The sequence below is a fragment of the Oncorhynchus nerka genome, linkage group LG20 (assembly GCF_034236695.1).
Source record: "Oncorhynchus nerka isolate Pitt River linkage group LG20, Oner_Uvic_2.0, whole genome shotgun sequence".
Taxonomy (NCBI): domain Eukaryota; kingdom Metazoa; phylum Chordata; class Actinopteri; order Salmoniformes; family Salmonidae; genus Oncorhynchus; species Oncorhynchus nerka.
The window spans coordinates 81052672-81076323 of NC_088415.1; the positions used below are offsets into that span (position 1 = coordinate 81052672).

Below are 23652 nucleotides of genomic sequence, written 5' to 3' on the forward strand. Positions count from 1 at the left end.
CTTGTCCAGGTGGGAAAGGGCAGTGTGGAGTGCGATTGCATCATCTGTGGATCTGTTTGGGCGGTATGAGAATTGGAGTGGGTCTAGGGTGTCCGGGAGGATGCTGTTGATGTGAGCCATGACCAGCCTTTCAAAGCACTTCATGGCTACCGACGTGAGTGCCACTGGGCGGTAATCATTTAGGCAGGTTACCTTCGCTTCCTTGGGCACAGGGACTATGGTGGTCTGCTTGAAACATGTAGGTATTACATACTCGGTCAGGGAGAGGTTGAAAATGTCAGTGAAGACACTTGATAGTTGGTCCACACATGCTTTGAGTACACGTCCTGGTAATCCGTCTGGCCCAGCGGCTTTGTGAATGTTGACCTGTTTAAAGGTTTTGTTCACATCGGCTACCGAGAGCGTGATCACACAGTCATCCAGAACAGGATGATCTTGTTCAGTTCGCTGAGTGCTACCTTGGTATTTGCTTGTGGCAGTAAACACAGCTGTGATAACACATGTAAATTCCCTCGGCATATAGTGGGGTCGGCGTTTAGCATCAGAAACTCCAGGTCGGGTGAACAGGAACTCGAGATGTTTTCAACTTCGCTACACCAGGAATTGTTAATGAGGAAACATAACCCTCCCTGCTTACTGTTACCAGAAGCCGCCGTTCGATCCATTTGGAAAATGGGATAGCCGTCTGGTTGAATAGCTGAGTCGACTGTATCATCCATAAGCCATGTCTCTGTAAAAACACACACAGCACTCCATGATGTCCCTCCACGATTGAAGCCTCGCTCTGAGTTCAAAGTTTATTTTCCAGTAACTGGACATTAACCATCAGGATACCAGGAAAAGGTTGTGTATGCCGTCTTTTCAGCCTAAATTGGAGTCTGCCTTTCATTCCTCTTCATTGGTCATCTTGGTCAGCAGCAACAGGTAAACACGCTGTGCAGGGAACAAAGGTACAAATGTAGTATTCCTGATCTGGAAGAGAGATAAGTGTGTAGCTTACCTGATCTGGAGAGATAAGTGTGTAGCTTCCAATTCATGATCTAGAAAGGTTTGTCAGTCATAGAAAATTGTTGCCTGAACATGAGCAAGCAAAGTAAGAATTCATGCAAAAATAGCCATAAAAAATCTAAGCAGAGGAAGCTAGGGACGGAAAGAGAGGCGGAAAGCAATCTAGGAAAGAAAATGAGTACATGTATTTTAGGCCTCAATCCCTCCACCCATTCTGCCAGTCACATTCTGTTAAAGGTCCCCAGAGCGCACACATCCCTGGGTCGTTCCTCTTTTCAGTTCGCTGCAACAAACACTCAAACTGGACAGTTTTATCTGTCTCTTCATTCAAAGACTCAATCATGGACACTCTTACTGACAGCTGTGGCTGCTTTATGTGATGTATTGTTATCTCTATGTTCTTGTCCTTTGTGCTGTTGTCTTTGCCCAATAATGTTTGTACCATGTTTTATGCTGCTACCATGTTGTGTTGTCATGTGTTGCTGCCACGCTGTTGCCGTCTTAGGGCTCTCATCGTGGTGTTTTGTCCAATATTTTTATTTTAATCCCAGCCCCCGTCCCTGCAGAAGGCCTTTTGCCAGTTAATAAGAATTCATTCTTAACTGACTTGCCTAGTTAAATAAAGGTTAAATAAAATAAAAATAAATGTGGTAGGGATTAACCACGACCAGTAGATGGGGTTAGCATTGGTTTTAGTCACAGCTACTTCAGTGTTGCAGCTGGATACCATTGGAAAAAGGCACGGTTAAACTGAACTGGGAACAGTCAAACCCGCACCCTGAAGATAATCACATTGGTCATTTATTCTGTCTACTGGAAAAGGATAGCAAAATTAATATTGTTTCCAGGACATTCAATTGTATCCCTACATAATATAAGGATTCCACATTAGTTCCATATATGAATGTGTAAGATGGCACCGGAGAAGAAGGCAGCCGATAGTGGTTTTTTGTTTGTTTATTTGCAATCTCTATTGCACTTCACACTGCCCTTTCCCACCTGGACAAAAGGAACACCTATGTGAGAATGCTTTTCATTGACTACAGCTCAGCGTGTAACACCATATAGTGTCCTCAAAGCTCATCAATAAGCTAAGGACCCTGGGACTAAACACCTCCCTCTGCAACTGGATCCTGAACTTCCTGACTGGCCGCCCCCAGGTGGTAAGTGTAGGTAACAACACATCTGCCACGCTGATCCTCAACACATGGTCCCTCAGGGGTGCGTGCTCAGTCCCCTCCTGTACTTCCTGTTCACTCATGACTGCACGGCCAGGCATGACTCCAACACCATCATTAAGTTTGCCGATGGCACAACAGTGGTAGGCCTGACCACCGACAACGATGAGACAGCCTATAGGGAGGTGGTCAAAGACCTGGCTGTGTGGTGCCAGGACAACAACCTCTCTCTCTCTCAATGTGATCAAGACAAAGGAGATGATTGTGGACTACGGGGAAAAGAGGACCGAGCACACCCCCATTCTCATCTACGGGGCTGCAGTGGAGCAGGTTGAGAGCTTCAAGTTCCTTGGTGTCCACATCACCAACAAACTACCATAGTCCAAACAAACTAAACCAGTCGTAAAGAGGGCACGACAAAACCTATTCCCCCTCAGGAGACTGAAAAGATTTGGCATGGGTCCTCAAAAGGTTCTACAGCTGTACCATCGAGAGCATCCTGACTGGTTGCATCACTGCCTGGTAAGGCAACTGCTCGTCCTCCGACCGCAAGGCACTACAGAGGGTAGTGTGAACGGCCCAGTACATCACTGGGGCCTAGCTTCCTTCCATCCAGGACCTCTATACCAGGCGGTGTCAGAAGAGGCCCTAAAAATTGTCAAAGACCCAGACAGTTCTCTGCTACCGCATGGCAAGCGGTACTGGAGCACCAAGTCTAGGTCCAAGAGGCTTCTAAACAGCTTCTACCCCAAGCCATAAGACTCCTGAACATCTAGGCAAATGGCTACCCAGACTATTTGCAGTGCCCCCCCTCACCCCCTCTTTACACCACTGCTTCTCTCTGTTGTCATCTACGCATAGTCACTTTAATAACACTACCTACATGTACATATAACCTTAACTAACCAGTGCCCCCACACATGGACTGCATCAGTACCCCCCTGTATAGTCTCGCTATTGTTATTTTACTGCTGCTCTTTAATGACTTATTACTTTTATTCTTAACCTTAATTTTTTTTTTTTTTAAACTGCATTGTTGGTTTAGGGCTCGTAAGTAAGCATTTCATTGTAAGGCCTGTTGTATTCGGCACATGACTAATATAATTTGATGCTACAGCAGTCCTACCAACTTCATCTCAAAATATGTATCCTGGAACTGCATGATCAAGTCATGCTCCCTTAGCATTTTCCCTTCATAAAGTGTCATATCCAGACATTTACATTTGAAAGCTTTTTGATGCAGTGGATCAACCAGTTAAAAGGAAGCTTAAACACACACACACACACACACACACACACACAAATAATGTCCTTCCCCAGGTTTCTTGACACACACACAAAAACACATTAAAGTCATAAAACTATATTTATAAATAAAAACACATTTCTCAATAAAAGAGTAGTGAGAGTTGGTAAGAAAACCTTTTTTCTCTCCACTGTACATTATCGCAAGACAGAGACACAAATATACCTCTGATTAACAGACAAATGTACTTTAACAATGAGTCTAAACTGGAAGCTCATGTTTAGTGTTGAAAAAGAAACTACATGTATCTGCAACCAGCTATGATAAACACAAGAGAACAGAGTCTCTTGTACTACATGTTCATATTCAAACAGAGTCATACAAATAAAAGTCCATTTAAGATTAGTGTTAATTTTCTATTTCTTTCACTTTGCAAACATAAATCGGTTGTTAAGGGACCATTTTAGGTGAAAGAAAGTATGTAGGGAGGGAGGAAGCTTTTTTAACCTTTGTCTCTGATGGACTGGGGTTGGGGGGGACAGAGGACGTGCAGATAAGGAGAGGAAAGACAGAAAACAACAAATTAAAAACATCCATGTAGAAAAGCGCCGAGTCATCCTCAGCTGTTTCCCCGGCCTCCCTCCCGGTCACGACCCAAACACAACTCGCCTCACAGGGAGGAAACTGACGGGGGGTTTCTTCACTGAAGAAAGTAGAGCAGAAGAGCAAGAGGACATTTCCAGCAGGGTTGGGCTCAATTACATTTTAATTCCGCCAATTCAAAAAGGAAATGGAATTGACCCCAACAATGATTTCCTAGAGACCTCCTCCTCCGGTCTGTCCCTCTCAGCACTAAACAAAACAATTCGTATCCACCATTTTGTGGTGTGCCTATGACATGACCTGCATCACATGACATCGACAAAGAACTCGCCAGAGTTGCCAACTGCTATGCGCAAGGACTGGCGGGAGCCGGTGAGCTCTGGGGCAGCGTTGGCCAGCTCTCGGCCTGGGGGTGCTCCAGGGGCAGCTGAGGCCAGGTGGAGGGGCTGAGGGGGCAGGCCTGGGGGGGCATAGACCAAGCCAGGGCCGTAGGACAGTGAGTGGGCGCTTCGATGGCTGTAGGAACTGCGGGTGCTGCGCTCGCTAGGGGCCACAGAGCGCTCACTGGGGGCCCGATGGCTCCTGATCTCTGACTCGCTGCCACTACCACCCGACTTGTTGGAGCCCCCGGCACCGCCTCTGCCCTCGGGCTTACTGCAGTTGGAGCCGCTGCTGCCTGGAGTCAGGGGAGGAAAACAAACAAAGTGTGTGAACATCCAACTATTTGTCCTTCATACATGACTGCAAATGTTTTATATGATTGACCGTGTGTACGTTCTGGCTTTGCTGTGTGCATGACTTGTGTATATATATCCAAATTAATTTATCTATTAGAGCAACACTCCTGTATAATCTTAAAATCTCCTTGTTTTTCTATATAATTTATTTACGCTGTGAACACAAGTCAGGCCTGGTAGTGCTGATTCATGCCGGGGCCAACACATATCATTGATATTGACTGGCCAATAAATTCAAATGCGCCAGATAAATAGCTCAATAGCTTTTAAATCAACAGGAAATATTGTTACGATTGTATTATGATGCAGTTTAATTATTTTTTACAATGTGTGTTAACTCAAAGTGTTGCATTGTCCTAGGCTGTAGTGTTGGTTAACTGAAACTAGTTCCCCATCTCTCTGTGTCTGGGTTTAACTGAATTCTGCTGGTGAGACCCAGCTTTCCTCACCGTCGCTGTGCTGGCTGCCAGCGCTGCCCACCCCTACCCCCGGGAAGCCCTGGGGCAGGTCAGGTTGGGGCTGGGGGTTGTAGGGGTGGGCGATGGGGAACTGGTAGGGCAGGGCCATGGGCCAGGGGGCCGCCCCAGGGTGGGGCAGAGGAGGCAGGGTGTCCTGGTCCGACGCCCCTCCACTGGAGCCGTCGTGGTCTTGCAGAGACAAGTGGGCCATGTCTGAGAGAGAGAGAGACAGAGAGAGGTCAAGAACATAAATGTTGTAGTTTCGGACTAGGGGTTGTTTTCAAACTAGAAAATATGAGGATCTACTGAAAACACTCACTGCCACAGAGGTCTCCGAAGATGTAGTAACACTGCTCGGAGAAGGTGATCTTGTTGACGGTGTGGCGGATGTAGCTGGCCTTGAGCAGGTTACTGGCGTACTTCCTGGCTTCCCTGCGGTCCGAGAAGCCCTCCACGTGATGGAAGAGCCAGTCCACGACATCTGAGCCTGGGAAGACACACACAATGAGTCTCGACACCAACATACACATTCAATGGCAATTAACCTGCAAAAAAGAAAGTAAGAACACAGGGAATTTAGAAAGACATCTAGACTAAATGAGAAAGTGAAAAACCGGAGAACAGGAAGACAGAGCGGGGTAGATAGAGAGAGAGGTAGAGGAAAAGAGTGAGCGTACCTATAAAGGCATTGGCGATGGTGATTTTTAGCCACATCCTGTCTCGCACCTCCAGGCCCGACTCCGGGGAAGCCATGGCCTTGGCAACAGTTGCCATGTCGCTGTGGATGGACAAGTGGAAATCGTCGAAGCCTGTGAGGAGCAAATGGGAGGTGTGGGTTACTGGGTTTAGCCAGGGTAGTTACCATGGCTTACAGGTTTAGAATGGGACAGTGGGACTCTTTAGTTAGGATGCAGGTTTTCCCCAGTATGACAGTTGTGGGTTCCTTTCAAAGATTAGTAGAACTTAAAAGGCATTACATTAGGATCTTGTTCACATACTAGACTGTTGATTGCTTCATGACACAATAAAAACAAGAGGTATTTTAGAGTGTTTCCATGAGTTTTGATGGAACCCAGGTGTATGTGTGACTCACGCTCAGTCTCAGGGATGGAGCTGCTGATGGAGGAGCTGGTCGAGGTGACCGTGGTCATCGAGGGGCTCATGCCATAGGCAGGGTACACCCCCGTCATCGCTGCAGTGTGGGACACCCACGCAGCAGGGTCAATGGGCCGGATCGGCTCACCTGGTGGGAGAAAAAGGGGGTTAGAGGGATATAGTACACAGATATCACAAAACCATTCATAAAACCTCCACAAATATTCACAAACATTAACATATTTTGAGTTGTGTGTTGCATGAGGAAGACACAGCAGGAGAATACTCACTTCTAGGCAGAGCAAAGCAGCTCCGGGGGTTGGGGTCCCAGCACTTAGCCACAGTCAGAGTGATGGGACTGTAAACAGAGTTCACACACACACACTTAACACAGAGCTGGCTAGGCACACAACACACATATAGAGTGGGGCAAAAAAAGATTTAGTCAGCCACCAATTGTGCAAGTTCTCCCACTTAAAAAGATGAGAGAGGCCTGTCATTTTCATCGTAGGTACACATCAACTATGACAGACAAAATAAGAAAAAAAATCCAGAAAATCACATTGTAGGATTTTTTATGAATTTATTTGCAAATTATGGTGGAAAATAAGTATTTGGTCAATAACAAAAGTTTCTCAATACTTTGTTATATACCCTTTGTTGGCAATGACAGAGGTCAAACGTTTTCTGTAAGTCTTCACAAGGTTTTCACACACGGTTGCTGGTATTTTGGCCCATTCTTCCATTCAGATCTTCTCTAGAGCAGTGATGTTTTGGGGCTGTTGCTGGGCAACACAGACTTTCAACTCCCTCCAAAGATTTTCTATGGGGTTGAGATCTGGAGACTGGCTAGGCCACTCCAAGACTTTGAAATGCTTCTTACGAAGCCACTCCTTCGTTGCCCGGGCGGTGTGTTTGGGATCATTGTCATGCTGAAAGACCTAGCCACGTTTCATCTTCAATGCCCTTGCTGATGGAAGGAGGTTTTCACTCAAAATCTCACGATACATGGCCCCATTCATTCTTTCCTTTACACGGATCAGTCGTCCTGGTCCCTTTGCAGAAAAACAGCCCCAAAGCATGATGTTTCCACCCCCATGCTTCACAGTAGGTATGGTGTTCTTTGGATGCAACTCAGCATTCTTTGTCCTCCAAACATGACAAGTTGAGTTTTTACCAAAAAGTTATATTTTGGTTTCATCTGACCATACCATATATTCTCCCAATCTTCTTTTGGATCATCCAATTGCTCTCTAGCAAACTTCAGACGGGCCTGGACATGTACTGGCTTAAGCAGGGGGACACGTCTGGCACTGCAGGATTTGAGTCCCTGGCGGCGTAGTGTGTTACTGATGGTAGGCTTTGTTACTTTGGTCCCAGCTCTCTGCAGGTCATTCACTAGGTCCCCCCGCGTGGTTCTGGGATTTTTGCTCACCGTTCTTGTGATCATTTTGACCCCACGGGGTGAGATCTTGCATGGAGCCGCAGATCGAGGGAGATTATCAGTGGTCTTGTATGTCTTCCATTTATTAATAATTGCTCCCATAGTTGATTTCTTCAAACCAAGCTGCTTACCTATTGCAGATTCAGTCTTCCCAGCCTGGTGCAGGTCTACAATTTTGTTTCTGTTGTCCTTTGACACCTCTTTGGTCTTGGCCATAGTGGAGTTTGGAGTGTGACTGTTTGAGGTTGTGGACAGGTGTCTTTTATACTGATAACAAGTTCAAACTGGTGCCATTAATACAGGTAACGAGTGGAGGACAGAGGAGCCTCTTAAAGAAGAAGTTACAGGTCTGTGAGAACCAGAAATCTTGCTTGTTTGTAGGTGACCAAATACTTATTTTCCACCATAATTTGCAAATAAATTCATTAAAAATCCTACAGTGTGATTTTCTGGATTTTTTTTCTCATTTTGTCTGTCATAGTTGAAGTGTACCTATGATGAAAATTACAGGCCTCTCATCTTTTTAAGTGGGAAACTTGCACAATTGGTGGCTGACTAAATACTTTTTTGTCCCACTGTATAAGGCAAAGCTGCTAAACTTACACCTGTCTTTTTACAGACCGAATACAATACCAAAGAAAGTGAAAGTATAAAATGTCCTAAGACTGTGGTTGCAACTTGTGTGTGTTTGTAAATGTGCTTGTGAAAGAACACAGGTGTGTGTGTGAGAGACAATCACCCTGGCTTGTGTACGATGTCCCTCAGCACTCGAACCGCATCGTCGTTGTTCATATTCTCAAAGTTGATGTCGTTCACCTGTTAGGAGTGAGGAGACGATGTCTGATCTGGTTGGTACGCATTAGGTTTCACCGTAGGAAATTGTAGCAAAACAAGCATTTCTTATTGGACATATTCAGATAGTTCCACCCTGTTTCAGTCCATTTAATGCATCATGAACTCAACCCTGAATACAACTACTTGATCACCCTGCTCCAATGTTGAATGGGGGCCACACATTTCTGGAGTCACAGACACACCTGCAACAGCATGTCTCCGGGCTCAATGCGTCCGTCTGCAGCCACAGCCCCTCCTTTCATGATGGAGCCGATGTAGATGCCTCCGTCTCCCCTCTCATTGCTTTGCCCCACGATGCTGATGCCCAGGAAGTTATACTTCTCTACAAGATAGAAAGATAGAGGAGGCACATTGAGACAGTGTAGGATTTCTACTTCATGTTTGTAGTTAATTAGTTAATAATCCAGTTTGTCAAAATACGCTTTGAGAACTACGAACAGAGAGGACTATCAAAAGTTTCATTACAATTTATCAGGAAAAGTGAGAAACACAGCAACAGAAATACTTACCCATGTTCAGTGTAACAGTGATGATGTTCAGAGACATGGTGGAGTCTGTGATGCTGCTGAAGGATGAAGACTACAAAGAAGGAGCGGGAGACAAAGAAGCTTGACGAAAGACGTAAGGTCATTTACATATCAAAATACTGTGTGCGTGTCCGCCCATCTCACCCTTTCCATGTTGGACGTTTTGGGTTTCCGCCGGCGCCGCCGGTGTCGCCTCATCAGGCGAGAGGAGCTCTGCTCTGTGGAACTGCTGAAGCTGGGAGGAGAAAGCCCAAAAGGGTCACAGTATACATAAGGCAAAGGTTCCCACTGGATGGAGGCAAGAAAGTGGAGGTTAGACAAACGTTGCATGACGGTTAGGTGGAGGGCCTCACCGGCTGGTGGCGTCGTCGTCCTCAGAGTCGAAGCAGCTGGTGGACTCCAGCTCACTGCTCATGAAGGACGAGCAGCTGTCATATTGGCTCAGCTCAGCCCCTCGGCCCACTCGCGAGTAACCGTTCCTCCCACCTGCAGGGGGCGACACGGCACTCAGCGAAAGGCCTCACGCTATAGGCCCAGGCCCTAGGAACGTCATGTAGTTTGGATAACTATAAAGCTGGATCGGTTAAAATGGTGGTAATAGCTTCCCACTGCCCCTTGATAGGTGCATAATCCACCAAGCTTATCCAAAAACTGTAATTTGTCACATCATCCACTAGGAAGTGGACAGTAGAGTTAAGAGAGTATGTCAAAGAGGAGTGGAAGAGAGATGCTGAGTGAGTGACTAAAGAAAGGAGTGGAGGGGACAGACTGCTCTCAGACCAGGCTGGTGAGTGGGTTTCCGGCGCGGTCGCTCCCTCTCTCTCCTCTGGGACACCATTGAGCCCGTCTCAGTCTCGTTGTCCAACGAGTCTCGTCCACCGGTGGCCTTCCCACTGCAGTGCGACATGGTGAAACGGATGGAGAAAGGGATGAGGGAGGGGGGAGAAATTGAGAGCGGGTCAGAGGGGGAGAGAGAAAAGAATGGCGTGTCACAAAAGTAATAATTATTCCATTGAGCAAGAAGTTGTGCTCACGGTTGTCATGGTTTTTAGGCAGATGTTAGAAGCACAAAAACATTATTTGTAAATTCACCCTGTCAATCTACACCGACTTCAGAGCTGGTTTGCTAGAGCTAGAGCACAGAATAATTTAGGAAATGACAAACGCCATAAACTTGGTTGTTATGGCAGGCTTAAGTAAACATTGGCAAAAAATATATTTGTGGCCAGTAAGCACGTTTCTATCCACAGTTTATGTGAGTAAAGTCATACCGTATTTTAAAGAAAAATCACAACAGCTATGATGGAAACAGGAAGTTCCGGTAAAAATTGTACATGCCATCAGGTAATTTGTTCGTTCGACATGGTGGGATCTTTTTGTGTCTGTAAAATAATTATGCGAGAAATGGAGGTGGAAACACCTTCATGCACAAATATTGATACCATCATATCAAAGTAGACTTGGGAGTCAAGCGATTATATGGTGTTCTTTCATTGTGTCTGGAAGCTAGTAGGTTTTGCAGTTAGCGTTGGGCCAGTAACCGAAAGATTGCTGGATCAAATCCCTGAGCTGACAAGGTAAAAATCTGCCGTTCATCCCCTGAACAAGGAAGTTAACCCACTGTTCCCCGGTAGGCCGTCATTGTAAATAAGAATTTGTTCTCAACTGTTAAATAAAAGGTTAAACAATAATATATATTTAATATATTTAATTGCCACCTTTAGCCAGTTAGCTTGGGCGCTTGACTGCCGTTGTTCCGAGTGTTCTAAACCTCACAATGTCCACCTCGGTCACTCTGACTGCACCAAGAACGAAACGCTGTGAATTTATGAATGGGCCCAGAGTGCACTCTGACACTTTAGGGTGATTTTACAAACACACCCTAAGACATATACAGAGTCTTGGAGAGAGACAAAAACACACTTATTCACAAGCACACATACAACTTTTCTTACACACACACAACCAAAAAAATAACAGTCAAATAGATGTGCTGTCATGACTGTGATGATCCAGATGGGTCGGATCAGCTTTGCATTGGGTGACTTCAACCAAACCCTCTCTCACCTACAGAGGGGGGAGGAGGGAACTGGTGTGTGTGTGTGTGTGTGTGTGGGGGGGGGGGTGTTTGACAGCTCATACCCTGCTGTAAACCAAGGATTAGAACTTTCAGCTGTCTCCCTCTCCAAATTCACACAGGAGTGTACCTTTGTTTCACAGAGGTTTTCTCAACAAAACTCTAAAACATGCTAGAGCAAATACTGGAACAACATCTCTAACATAGAACGTGGGGGATGGTCAGAGGCGATCTAAAGAATAATAATAATGTCATTTTGGTTGTCATTTTGTGACGTCATTAAATATTGTTATAAAGGAAATACTAACTTGGAAAGTCTACATACTACATGTACAAAGTGTCCATCCTCTACATTGTGTACGAAATAGGACAAACAGAGTGTTTTTGTTAAGAGAGGGATGTGATCTTAGAAACTATAAGAGGAAATTATTTCTATAACTTTGTACAAGTGAGAAGTCACCACCTCCTTGAGTGAGGTCAGAGAACGTGTCAGCCGCAAGAACCGCCCCTTTTGAACGAACCATCTAAAAAAGGTGGGTTAAGAATTAACATACGAAACCAGAGAGGCGTTGAGCTGCAGCACACCTTCCAAAGTGGTTCGAACTCTGAAATCTCAACAAGGTAGTCACCTCCCGGACAATCACTGGTACGGCTGATTTGCTATCCTAAGTATCTAGAAAAGTGAACTTATGTGGGAGCATTCTACTACTCTTCTCAAATCACCGTATTCTATTACTATCATCACCAATGGGAACCATCGACACGGCTGCATATTGAGTCAGTCCACTAGGGACCCGTTTCTAATGTATTAAGTGTATATGTTTATCCTGTAGTTAGCTAGTAAATAAATAATTAAACTAACTTGTGTAGTACTGAATCATAAGGCTGGGTTTTTTGCAGATGCAGGAGGGTACGACTGTTCAGAATGATGATATGATACGAGGTTATGATTAATCCGTTGACTGTTTATGGAGGTGATAGCTAAAGACATTTAGAGTATAATTCGGGACATGGTAACTTTCGTGGTGCCCAAATTCCTAATGAGTTAATTGTTACATGATTACTTTAAAAATCGGGTAACAAATAAACATAGTTGATTAGATAAATAACAGTCATCAGATTAATGAAAGTAAAGTCACAACAGTACATTGCACACACATCTGAACAGGCACACACACACAACTAACTGGTAGGATGGTGGTCTGGAGTCCCCGATGCCCCCTGTCCTCTCCAGGGGGGGTGGCGGCAGCTCCAACAAACTCTCAACCACCGAGCCCCCGTCTGAGTGAGCACCGTCCCCTGACACCAGCTGAGGACAGAGACCAACGATGAGACCCCAACAATCATGCACCCTCAAATTATTTGCATTCACTATACAGCTATTTTTAGAAATGTGTTTTACAGCAAACCAGGCCTGTAGCCCCAAAGACCAAGCAGAGAGGCGACAAACAGACATACACTGGAAAATAATTACTAATAATTTGTAGACTGAAAATTGACTGCAAAAAGCCCAAACATATGTTTGACTAAAACAATCATTTCAAACCTTGCTTACATTTGTATACAATCACGTGGGAATACTTGGGATCATGCTCTACAACATCCGCAGAGTACGACCCTGCCTCACACAGGAAGCGGCGCAGGTCCTAATCCAGGCACTTGTCATCTCCCGTCTGGATTACTGCAACTCGCTGTTGGCTGGGCTCCTTGCCTATGCCATTAAACCCCTACAACTCATCCAGAACGCCGCAGCCCGTCTGGTGTTCAACCTTCCCAAGTTCTCTCACGTCACCCCGCTCCTCCGCTCGACCTCATCTTTACTAGATGCTGTTCTTCCACTAACCTCGTTGCAACTCCCCTCCAAGTCTCTGACCACTACCTTGTATCCTTTTCCCTCTCGCTCTCATCCAACACTTCCCACACTGCCCCTACTCGGATGGTATCGCGCCGTCCCAACCTTCGCTCTCTCTCCCCCGCTACTCTCTCCTCTTCCATCCTATCATCTCTTCCCTCTGCTCAAACCTTCTCCAACCTATCTCCTGATTCTGCCTCCTCAACCCTCCTCTCCTCCCTTTCTGCATCCTTTGACTCTCTATGTCCCCTATCCTCCAGGCCGGCTCGGTCCTCCCCTCCCGCCTCCGTGGCTCGACGACTCATTGCGAGCTCACAGAACAGGGCTCCGGGCAGCCGAGCGGAAATGGAGGAAAACTCGCCTCCCTGCGGACCTGACATCCTTTCACTCCCTCCTCTCTACATTTTCCTCTTCTCTCTCTGCTGCTAAAGCCACTTTCTACCACTCTAAATTCCAAGCATCTGCCTCTAACCCTAGGAAGCTCTTTGCAACCTTCTCCTCCCTCCTGAATCCTCCTCCCCCTCCCCCCTCCTCCCTCTCTGCAGATGACTTCCTCAACCATTTTGAAAAGAAGGTCGACGACATCCGATCCTCGTTTGCTAAGTCAAACGACACCGCTGGTTCTGCTCACACTGCCCTACCCTGTGCTCTGACCTCTTTCTCCCCTCTCTCTCCAGATGAAATCTCGCGTCTTGTGACGGCCGGCCGCCCAACAACCTGCCCGCTTGACCCTATCCCCTCCTCTCTTCTCCAGACCATTTCCGGAGACCTTCTCCCTTACCTCACCTCGCTCATCAACTCATCCCTGACCGCTGGCTACGTCCCTTCCGTCTTCAAGAGAGCGAGAGTTGCACCCCTTCTGAAAAAACCTACACTCGATCCCTCCGATGTCAACAACTACAGACCAGTATCCCTTCTTTCTTTTCTCTCCAAAACTCTTGAACGTGCCGTCCTTGGCCAGCTCTCCCGCTATCTCTCTCAGAATGACCTTCTTGATCCTAATCAGTCAGGTTTCAAGACTAGTCATTCAACTGAGACTGCTCTTCTCTGTATCACGGAGGCGCTCCGCACTGCTAAAGCTAACTCTCTCTCCTCTGCTCTCATCCTTCTAGACCTATCGGCTGCCTTCGATACTGTGAACCATCAGATCCTCCTCTCCACCCTCTCCGAGTTGGGCATCTCCGGCGCGGCCCACGCTTGGATTGCGTCCTACCTGACAGGTCGCTCCTACCAGGTGGCGTGGCGAGAATCCGTCTCCACATCACGTGCTCTCACCACTGGTGTCCCCCAGGGCTCTGTTCTAGGCCCTCTCCTATTCTCGCTATACACCAAGTCACTTGGCTCTGTCATAACCTCACATGGTCTCTCCTATCATTGCTATGCAGACGACACACAATTAATCTTCTCCTTTCCCCCTTCTGATGACCAGGTGGCGAATCGCATCTCTGCATGTCTGGCAGACATATCCGTGTGGATGACGGATCACCACCTCAAGCTGAACCTCGGCAAGACGGAGCTGCTCTTCCTCCCGGGAAGGACTGCCCGTTCCATGATCTCGCCATCACGGTTGACAACTCCATTGTGTCCTCCTCCCAGAGCGCTAAGAACCTTGGCGTGATCCTGGACAACACCCTGTCGTTCTCAACTAACATCAAGGCGGTGGCCCGTTCCTGTAGGTTCATGCTCTACAACATCCGCAGAGTACGACCCTGCCTCACACAGGAAGCGGCGCAGGTCCTAATCCAGGCACTTGTCATCTCCCGTCTGGATTACTGCAACTCGCTGTTGGCTGGGCTCCCTGCCTGTGCCATTAAACCCCTACAACTCATCCAGAACGCCGCAGCCCGTCTGGTGTTCAACCTTCCCAAGTTCTCTCACGTCACCCCGCTCCTCCGCTCCCTCCACTGGCTTCCAGTTGAAGCTCGCATCCGCTACAAGACCATGGTGCTTGCCTACGGAGCTGTGAGGGGAACGGCACCTCAGTACCTCCAGGCTCTGATCAGGCCCTACACCCAAACAAGGGCACTGCGTTCATCCACCTCTGGCCTGCTCGCCTCCCTACCACTGAGGAAGTACAGTTCCCGCTCAGCCCAGTCAAAACTGTTCGCTGCTCTGGCCCCCCAATGGTGGAACAAACTCCCTCACGACGCCAGGACAGCGGAGTCAATCACCACCTTCCGGAGACACCTGAAACCCCACCTCTTTAAGGAATACCTAGGATAGGATAAAGTAATCCTTCTCACCCCCCCTTAAAAGACCTAGATGCACTATTGTAAAGTGGCTGTTCCACTGGATGTCATAAGGTGAAAGCACCAATTTGTAAGTCGCTCTGGATAAGAGCGTCTGCTAAATGACTTAAATGTAAAATGTAAATGTAAACAGATTTATTCAATTAAAATCATTTGGAGCTGATTTCCTGGTGTTTGTACAGTCTTATGTCCAACAAGGGGGTCAGAAAACTTGGGGGGCCAAATTAAACCACCCGGGGGTGTCAGTTGGGAAACCCTACACTAGTTGTTAATGTCTCCAAAACTAATTTCTCAGTACACACACCATTTCCTTCTTAAACAAACCACCCTTTCACTCCTCACTTTCTTTTGCCACTCTCTGTGATTTAATCTTCTCATTAGGTGCAGTGAAGTTCTTTATTTGAGAGTGATGTCTATGATCCTGTGATTTCAGTTTGTCTTAATCAGAACTCAATTGAGAAAAAGAGGACAAGCAAGGAGGTGCAGAAAAACATCTCAGTCATGAAGACACACACTGGTCTGTGTGTACTGAGAATGTATGAGTTGGAGACAAACAACAAGTGTGTATTCGGGAAGACAGCTAAAAAGATTGACGAGAAGTAAAGAGAATGAGAAACAGCGCGTGTGTGTGTAATTAGGGCCGGGACGATACCATTATTGCGATATTTTTTTAAATGGCAAAAATGAAAACACGAAGCAGATTAAACTCTTTGGTCTTTTAAATCCCCTGCTCTATGTATACTTAACAAAAATCTTAAAACGCAACATTGAACAATTTCAACGATTTTACTGAGTTACAGCTCATAAGAAAATCAGTCAATTTAAATACACATTTTAGGCTCTAATCTATGGAATTTACATGACTGGGCAGGCATAGGTCCATCCATTAGGGAGCCAGGAACACACACTGGAGAGCCTGGCCCAGCCAATTAGAACGAGTTTTAGAACGAGAACCAGCATAAGGTGCACCTGTGTAATGATCATGCTGTTTAATCAGCTTCTTGATATGCCATACCTGCTGTCAGGTGCATGGATGATCTTGGCAAAGGAGAAATGCTCACTAATAGGGATGTATACAAATGTGCGAACAAAATTTGAGAGAAATAAGCTTCCTGTGTGTATGGAAAGTTTCTGGGATCTTTTATTTCAGCTCATGAAACCAACACTTGACAAGTTGAGTTTCTAGTTTGGTTCAGTATATAATATTGTGTGCTATAGCTAGAAAAAATAAATAGATATGACCCCGGAGGACAACATAATGTTGTTTGTTTCCAACATTAGGGCTGTTTTCTTAAGTTAATTATGCTTTGTGTTGTTTCATTGCCACAATACTAATGAGTATCGCAATACTGGTATCGTCCCGGCCCTAGTAATAATTATATTATCAAACAAATGAGTGAGGCTCCTCCCCAGAGTGATGTTCGGAGTCAATAGCAGCCTCAACAGATGGGTGTCATTGACAAACACTTAAGACAAAGGTGGTGTGTGTGCTTACCCAAGATACCACACGACCATTAAAACAAGGGAGTTTGGCATTGTCATCAGATATCTCTTCTTTCACCACCCTGCGAGGAAAAGAGAGAACAACATTTACTCAACATGTGTACACAAATGCTGGTAAAGAATGACCTGACACTAGGGTGAAACACTCCCAGTCAACAACAAGAAAACCAACAGTCTAAAACATTTATTTTAATTTTAATAATAATAATTTGCTGCTTTAGGCCAAACCCACAAAAGACATTCTAATAATTCACCTCACGGTAGAAACATATGGGCCAAGATCTAAGTCTCAATTTTGTTAAATTACTGCGCTAGCTAGTTCAATTACTAAGCTTTGATTTTCAACAATGTGTGTGTCGTGTATGAAACAAACCTGCAGTGTCAAATTCCAATTTAGCCTGGTGTCAATAGAGCACATTATTTAGCAGGCCGAACATACATACATATACACAGTGCATTTAGAAACTATTCAGACCCCTTAACTTTTTGTTACGTTACAGCAATATTCTAAAATGGATCCAAAAAATAAACATCTCATAAATCTACACAAACACAATACCTCATAATGACAAAACAAAAAAGACATTTATAAAAATAAACTAATATTACATTTACATAAGTATTCAGACCCTTTACTTAGTACTTTGTTGAAGCACCTTTAGCAGCCTCGAGGCTTCTTGGGTATGACACTACAAGCTTGGCACAACCTGTATTTGGGGAGTTTCTCCCATTCTTCTCTGCAGATCCTCTCAAGCTCTGTCAGGTTAGATGGGGAGCGTCGCTGCACAGCTATTTTCAGGTCTCTCCAGAGATGTTCAATCTGGTTCAAGTCCGGGCTCTGGCTGGTCCACTCAAGGATATTCAGAGACTTGACCCAAAGCCACTCCTGCTTTCTCTTGGCTGTGTGCTTAGGGTAGAGACAACAGGTCGTTGTCCTGTTGGAAGGGGAACCTTTACCCCAGTCTGAGGTCGTGAGTGGAGCAGGATTTCATCAAGGATCTCTATGTACTTTGCTCCGTTGATCTTTCCCTCGACCCGTTCTCCCATTTCGTGCCACTGAAAAACAACCCCACAGCATGCTTCACAGTAGGGATGTTATTGGCCAGGTGATGAGAGGTGCTTGGCATTCAGGCCAAAGAGTTCAATCTTGGTTTCATCAGACCAGAAAATCTTGTTTATCATGGTCAGAGTCCTTTAGGTGCTTTTAGGCAAATTCCAAGCGGGCTGTCATGTGCATTCTACTGAGGAGTGACTTCCGTCTGGCCACTACCATTAAGGCCTGATTGGTGGAGTGCTGCAGAGATGGTTGTCCTTCTGGAAGATTCTCCCATCTCCACAGAGGAACCCTGGAACTCCGTCAGAGTGGCCATTGGGGTCCTTCAACACTTCAGAAATGTTTTGGTAACCTTCCCCATATCTGTGCACCAACACAATCCTGTCTTGGGGCTCTGTGGACAATTCCTTTGACCTCATGGCTTGGTTTTTGCTCTGACATGCACTGTCAACTGTGGGACCTTATATAGACAGGTGTGTGCTTTTCCAAATCATATTCTATCAATTTAAATTACCACAGGTGGACTCAATCAAGTTGTAGAAACATCTCAAGGATGATCAATAGAAACAGGATGCACCTGAGCTCAATTTTAAGTCTTATAGCAAAGGGTCTGAATACTTATGTAAATAAGGTATTTATGTTTATATCATTTTTATTTTTTGGCAAACATGTCTAAAAACCTGTTTTGTATTTGTCATTATGGGGTATTGTGTGTAGATTGATGAGGACATTTTTTAGAATAAGGCTGTAGTGTAACAAAATGTGGAAAAGGTCAAGGGGTCTGAATACTTTCCCAATGCACTGCATCTCAGTGGTGCATTCAGTCCCATTGCAGACCGGTTTGAGATCAAATACATAACCTGTCCTGACCCTCAATCTGAAGAGTTGGACTTCTACCAGGAGCTCAATCTGGCAAAGCCCTTTGGGAGTTCCCCACCGTCCGGATAGACAGTTAGACCTAAGCCATTCTCTATAAAACAGGCCATTGAGGTGTTTCACTTTTTTTTTTACATTTTACTCAACGAAAGTATTCAACATTGATGTTAACCATTTCTGACATGCACTGTATTTTGAAACATCCAAACGCTCTGAAGGAACACAAGATCTATCCAAATCACCTTACTGATAAGTTTAAGGCCATTTTCAGTGATTAATGGGACATGGAATAATTTCCTTTACCATTTCACACGCAAAGGGCTGGCTTGTAAACTTGCCAGTGAACAACAGCGCATTCCCGAGTAAGTGACCGAACGTAATGTCCAACCAACCAGTCTACTGCACCCCTTTTTTTGACAACAACAGCAGGAGGAGAGAAGAGACCATTAACCTGGTCTGTTGGCCTTCTCCCTGATGTTAGCCACTTCACTTTACTGGCTATTATACAACCGATAGGTAACTAGATAGCCCACCTCTCTCAATTATCCATACTTGAATCTTGTGTAATAGGAAAATTGACAATGTTGCCTAGTTTCATAAATAATTTGAACGTTAGTTAGCTCAAATATATAACGGTTAAAATAGCTAGCTAACTAACGTTAACTGTGTAATAATATATTTTTTTAAGCGACGAATAACGTTAAAACAAAGGAATAACAAACTCAAGCCATGATTACCATGAAAACGTTGATTAGCTAACGTTAGCCAACCCGTTTTGACAAATTATAATTTAATTGTGAAAGAATAGTTAACGTTCCCGTAACATACTGTTTAGATGCTAATAATGCTCACCCAAAATCGTCATCCATAGATTTGAAGAAGAACTTGTAGTTCGGTTTCTTCAGAACATTTTTGAAGTCTGCAAGTGTGACCCTGTCCGCGGGCACTGCCAATTTGACCAGGTAAGGTGTTTCCTGGTCGTCGAGGTGATATATGACTTTGGTCTCCCCCATTGTGGGCTGCTGGGGCGAGGCAGGCAGGGTACATCAAGCCGCGGTCCTGGAAGGCTCCCTTTCGGGCCTCGGCTCCCCGCGGTGCTGCGGTGATTCCCCCGGCTTTCTGGCCAGCCGGCTGGCTACCAGTTGTTATTTTGAATCCTTTTAAATCGCTACTGTAGCAACCTAACGTTAGCTAGTATTAGCTAGCTATTTAGAAGCACCTCCACAAAGGTTCAGCCAGACGAAGACTATTATGTACCCGGATATTATGTTACCAATTTGAAAGGGCGCAACCTACCAAATGTATCTACATTCCAATCTTGACTAAATGTGAATTTAGGCAGTCGTTGTTCACGCTAGCTGGCAGTTACTTTGTTGAATAAACACGAAGAATCCTTCCTCCTGAGTTCAGAATGCAGTCTACAACAAACAACCACCAACCCTAAAATAAACGTGCTCCCTCTACCGGAGAGGAGGAAAGAAAAATAGTCGCAATGGTTTTTCAAGGAATAACCTTACTTCGGGATTTTGGCAATGAAACCCGTTTTCTACTTCCCCAGAGTCCATAAACGAATGTATAAATGTTTATGTCTCTGCAAATTAGAGGTAGTTTCGCGAGTCAATGCTAAATTGTATGTAGCTACACCACAGATAGAACAATGTCGAGACAGATATTTCACTGGATGTATAAATGTGTAGCATATATTTGGAGGAAACCCACTGGCCAGCAGTGGGAGAAAATGGAAAGAGATGGATTTTGGCCGATATTCTGAACATTTTATCATTGAGGAAACATTTGATCTCAAAACAGCTTTCTGTTCCCAAAACTATAATGTGTTATGAACATAGTGGACTAAGTGTTGTAGACTTTACCCTTTGCAAAATACTTAGAAAATCGCGTTGTTTAGGAGTGCAAATGCAAATTTAGTTATTCCACACGCTCACTTCATAGAGCAGTTGTTCCCTAACGGAAATACGCAGATTATGCTAGAACGCGCCAATAGGATCTTGTGCTTGGCTCTTTTATTTAACTAGGAAAGTCAGTTAAGAACAAATTGTTATTTACAATGACAGCCTATCCTGGCCAAACCCTAACCCGCTCTATGGGACTACCGTCCGACATTTCCTCATCTCCCAATGCTTCTAATGTGACTATCCCTGTTGCTTCTCCCTCTTTTTCCCCTGCCCCGCTACAAAGTTTCTCCCTGCAGGCAGTCACTGAGTCCGAGGTGCTAAAAGAGCACCTGAAACTTTTTTTTTACTCCTTTCCCCCAATGTCCGGCTATCCAATTGGTAGTTACAGTATTGTCTCATCGCTGCCACTACCGTACGGACTCGGGAGAGGCGAAGGTCGAGAGCCGTGTGTCCTCTGAAACACAACCCAGCCAAGCCAAGCCGCTTCTTGACACAATGCACACTTAACCCGGAAGCCAGACGCACCAATGTGTCGGAGGAAACACCGTACACTGCGCCCGGCCCGCCACAGGAGTCGCTAGTGCACGATGGGACAAGGACATCCCTACTGGCCAAACCCTCCCCTAACCCGGACGATGCTGGTTGATGCTTATTTATTAAAACCTCTTAGGCCTTACTCCCTCCTATCTGAGATATCTACTGCAGCCCTCATCATCCACATACAACACCCGTTCTGCCAGTCACATTCTGTTAAAGGTCCCCAAAGCACACACATCCCTGGGTCGCTCCTCTTTTTAGTTCGCTGCAGCTAGCGACTGGAACGAGCTGCAAACACTCCAACTGTACAGTTTTATCTCAATCTCTTCATTCAAAGACTCAATCATGGACGCTCTTACTGACAGTTGTGGCTGATTTGCGTGATGTATTGTTGTCTCTACCTTCTTGCCCTTTGTGCTGTTGTCTGTGCCCAATAATGTTTGTACCATGTTTTGTGCTGCTACCATGTTGTGTTGCTACCATGCTATGTTGTTGTCTTAGGTCTCTTCTTTATGTAGTGTTGTCTCACTTGTCGTGATGTGTGTTTTGTCCTATATTTTAAACTGTATTTTTACTCCCAGGCCCCGTCCCTGCCGGAGGCCTTTTGACTTTTGGTAGGCCGTCACTGGAAATAAGGATTTGTTCTTAACTGACTTGCCTACTAGTTAAATAAAGGTTCAATTATTTTTTATTTTTTAAATCGGCAAGGACTAGGGAGTTTTTTTTTGGATAAAAATAAACAGAATATAGCTATAAGCACAGGCAAAATCCTGGAGGAAAACCTGGTTGTCTGCTTTCCAACAGACACTGGGAGACAAATTCACCTTTCAGCAGGACAATAACCTAAAACACAAGGCCAAATATACATAGGAGTTGCTTACCAAGACGACATTGAATGTTCCTTAGTTTTGACTTAAATCGTCTTGAAAATATTTGGTAAGACATGAAAATGTCTATAACAATGATCAACAACCAACTTGACAGACCTTGAAGAATGCAAATATTGTGCAATCCAGGTGTGCAAAACTCTTAGTGCCCGATTCCGACAGAGGAATTACACCTTTCTTCTGCACCCCTTTCCTACACACTTCTCAGTATTTAGTATTGACTTACCTTATGAAGGTGCGTAATGGGCTTCGCAGGTGTGTTTCCCTTGCGTGTGCTGAATAAAATGTAATTCAACTGCTGAAAACCCTCCTTGCTGGCCAACAGAATTTCTCATGTGTATTACATTTATCTTAAGCCATCCCTTTAAATACAGTGTCCCTTCAATTAGAATTTTGTTGACAGATTAGAATATATTGAGAGAACGGGTTCAGAAAATAAGCATCAATGAAAGAAAGCCATCCAGTTATATGCATATTCATCTCCATGTTAATACCAACTGGTATAAATTTAAAAAATAACAAGATTATTTTGGCACATTTTAGGGTTAGGAAAGTATATACACTGCTCCAAAAAATAAAGGGAACACTAAAATAACACATCCTAGATCTGAATGAATGAAATATTCTTATTAAATACTTTTTTCTTTACATAGTTGAATGTGCTGACAACAAAATCACACAAAAATTATCAATGGAAATCAAATTTATCAACCCATGGAGGTCTGGATTTGGAATCACACTCAAAATTAAAGTGGAAAATCACACTACAGGCTGATCCAACTTTGATGTAATGTCCTTAAAACAAGTCAAAATGAGGTTCAGTAGTGTGTGTGGCCTCCACGTGCCTGTATGACCTCCCTACAACGCCTGGGCATGCTCCTGATCACGGTTGACAACTCCATTGTGTCCTCCTCCCAGAGCGCTAAGAACCTTGGCGTGATCCTGGACAACACCCTGTCGTTCTCAACTAACATCAAGGCAGTGGCCCGTTCCTGTAGGTTCATGCTCTACAACATCCGCAGAGTACGACCCTGCCTCACACAGGAAGCGGCGCAGGTCCTAATCCAGGCACTTGTCATCTCCCGTCTGGATTACTGCAACTCGCTGTTGGCTGGGCTCCCTGCCTGTGCCATTAAACCCCTACAACTCATCCAGAACGCCGCAGCCCGTCTGGTGTTCAACCTTCCCAAGTTCTCTCACGTCACCCCGCTCCTCCGCTCCCTCCACTGGCTTCCAGTTGAAGCTCGCATCCGCTACAAGACCATGGTGCTTGCCTACGGAGCTGTGAGGGGAACGGCACCTCAGTACCTCCAGGCTCTGATCAGGCCCTACACCCAAACAAGGGCACTGCGTTCATCCACCTCTGGCCTGCTCGCCTCCCTACCACTGAGGAAGTACAGTTCCCGCTCAGCCCAGTCAAAACTGTTCGCTGCTCTGGCCCCCCAATGGTGGAACAAACTCCCTCACGACGCCAGGACAGCGGAGTCAATCACCACCTTCGGGAGACACCTGAAACCCCACCTCTTTAAGGAATACCTAGGATAGGATAAAGT

General features: G+C 45.3%; 1 protein-coding gene across 2 annotated transcripts; it reads right to left on the minus strand.

The window, feature by feature from the left end:
- Positions 1 to 3533: 3533 nt before the first annotated feature.
- On the minus strand, positions 3534 to 20189 carry LOC115103229 (segment polarity protein dishevelled homolog DVL-3-like). Of its 2 annotated transcripts, XM_029624031.2 has the most exons (15): positions 19615 to 20189; positions 16825 to 16894; positions 12416 to 12537; positions 9932 to 10044; positions 9505 to 9637; positions 9296 to 9386; positions 9134 to 9203; positions 8807 to 8946; positions 8509 to 8585; positions 6616 to 6683; positions 6324 to 6473; positions 5908 to 6039; positions 5550 to 5717; positions 5222 to 5443; positions 3534 to 4711 (listed from the first exon to the last, which is right to left on the minus strand). In XM_029624031.2, exons 1-15 carry the CDS (start codon positions 19773 to 19775, stop codon positions 4341 to 4343), a joined length of 2088 nt encoding a protein of 695 aa, XP_029479891.1. In that variant the 5' UTR covers positions 19776 to 20189; the 3' UTR covers positions 3534 to 4340. The 2 variants fall into 2 exon arrangements, with proteins under 2 accessions (XP_029479891.1, XP_064861924.1); XM_065005852.1 differs by lacking the exons at positions 12416 to 12537; positions 19615 to 20189 and having other exon boundaries at positions 16825 to 16882.
- Between the last annotated feature and the right edge of the window lie 3463 nt (positions 20190 to 23652).

Bases quoted from the DNA above. Each gene is read 5' to 3' on its own strand.
- LOC115103229 (XM_029624031.2), bottom strand. From the start codon at position 19,775: ATGGGGGAGACCAAAGTCATATATCACCTCGACGACCAGGAAACACCT. The intron at 16,895-19,614 runs GTGAGCATTATT...TTTTCCTCGCAG, and splicing joins TCTATGGATGACGATTTTGG to GGTGGTGAAAGAAGAGATAT. The intron at 6,040-6,323 runs GTGAGTCACACA...TGCTCCTCACAG, and splicing joins CTCCATCCCTGAGACTGAGC to GCTTCGACGATTTCCACTTG.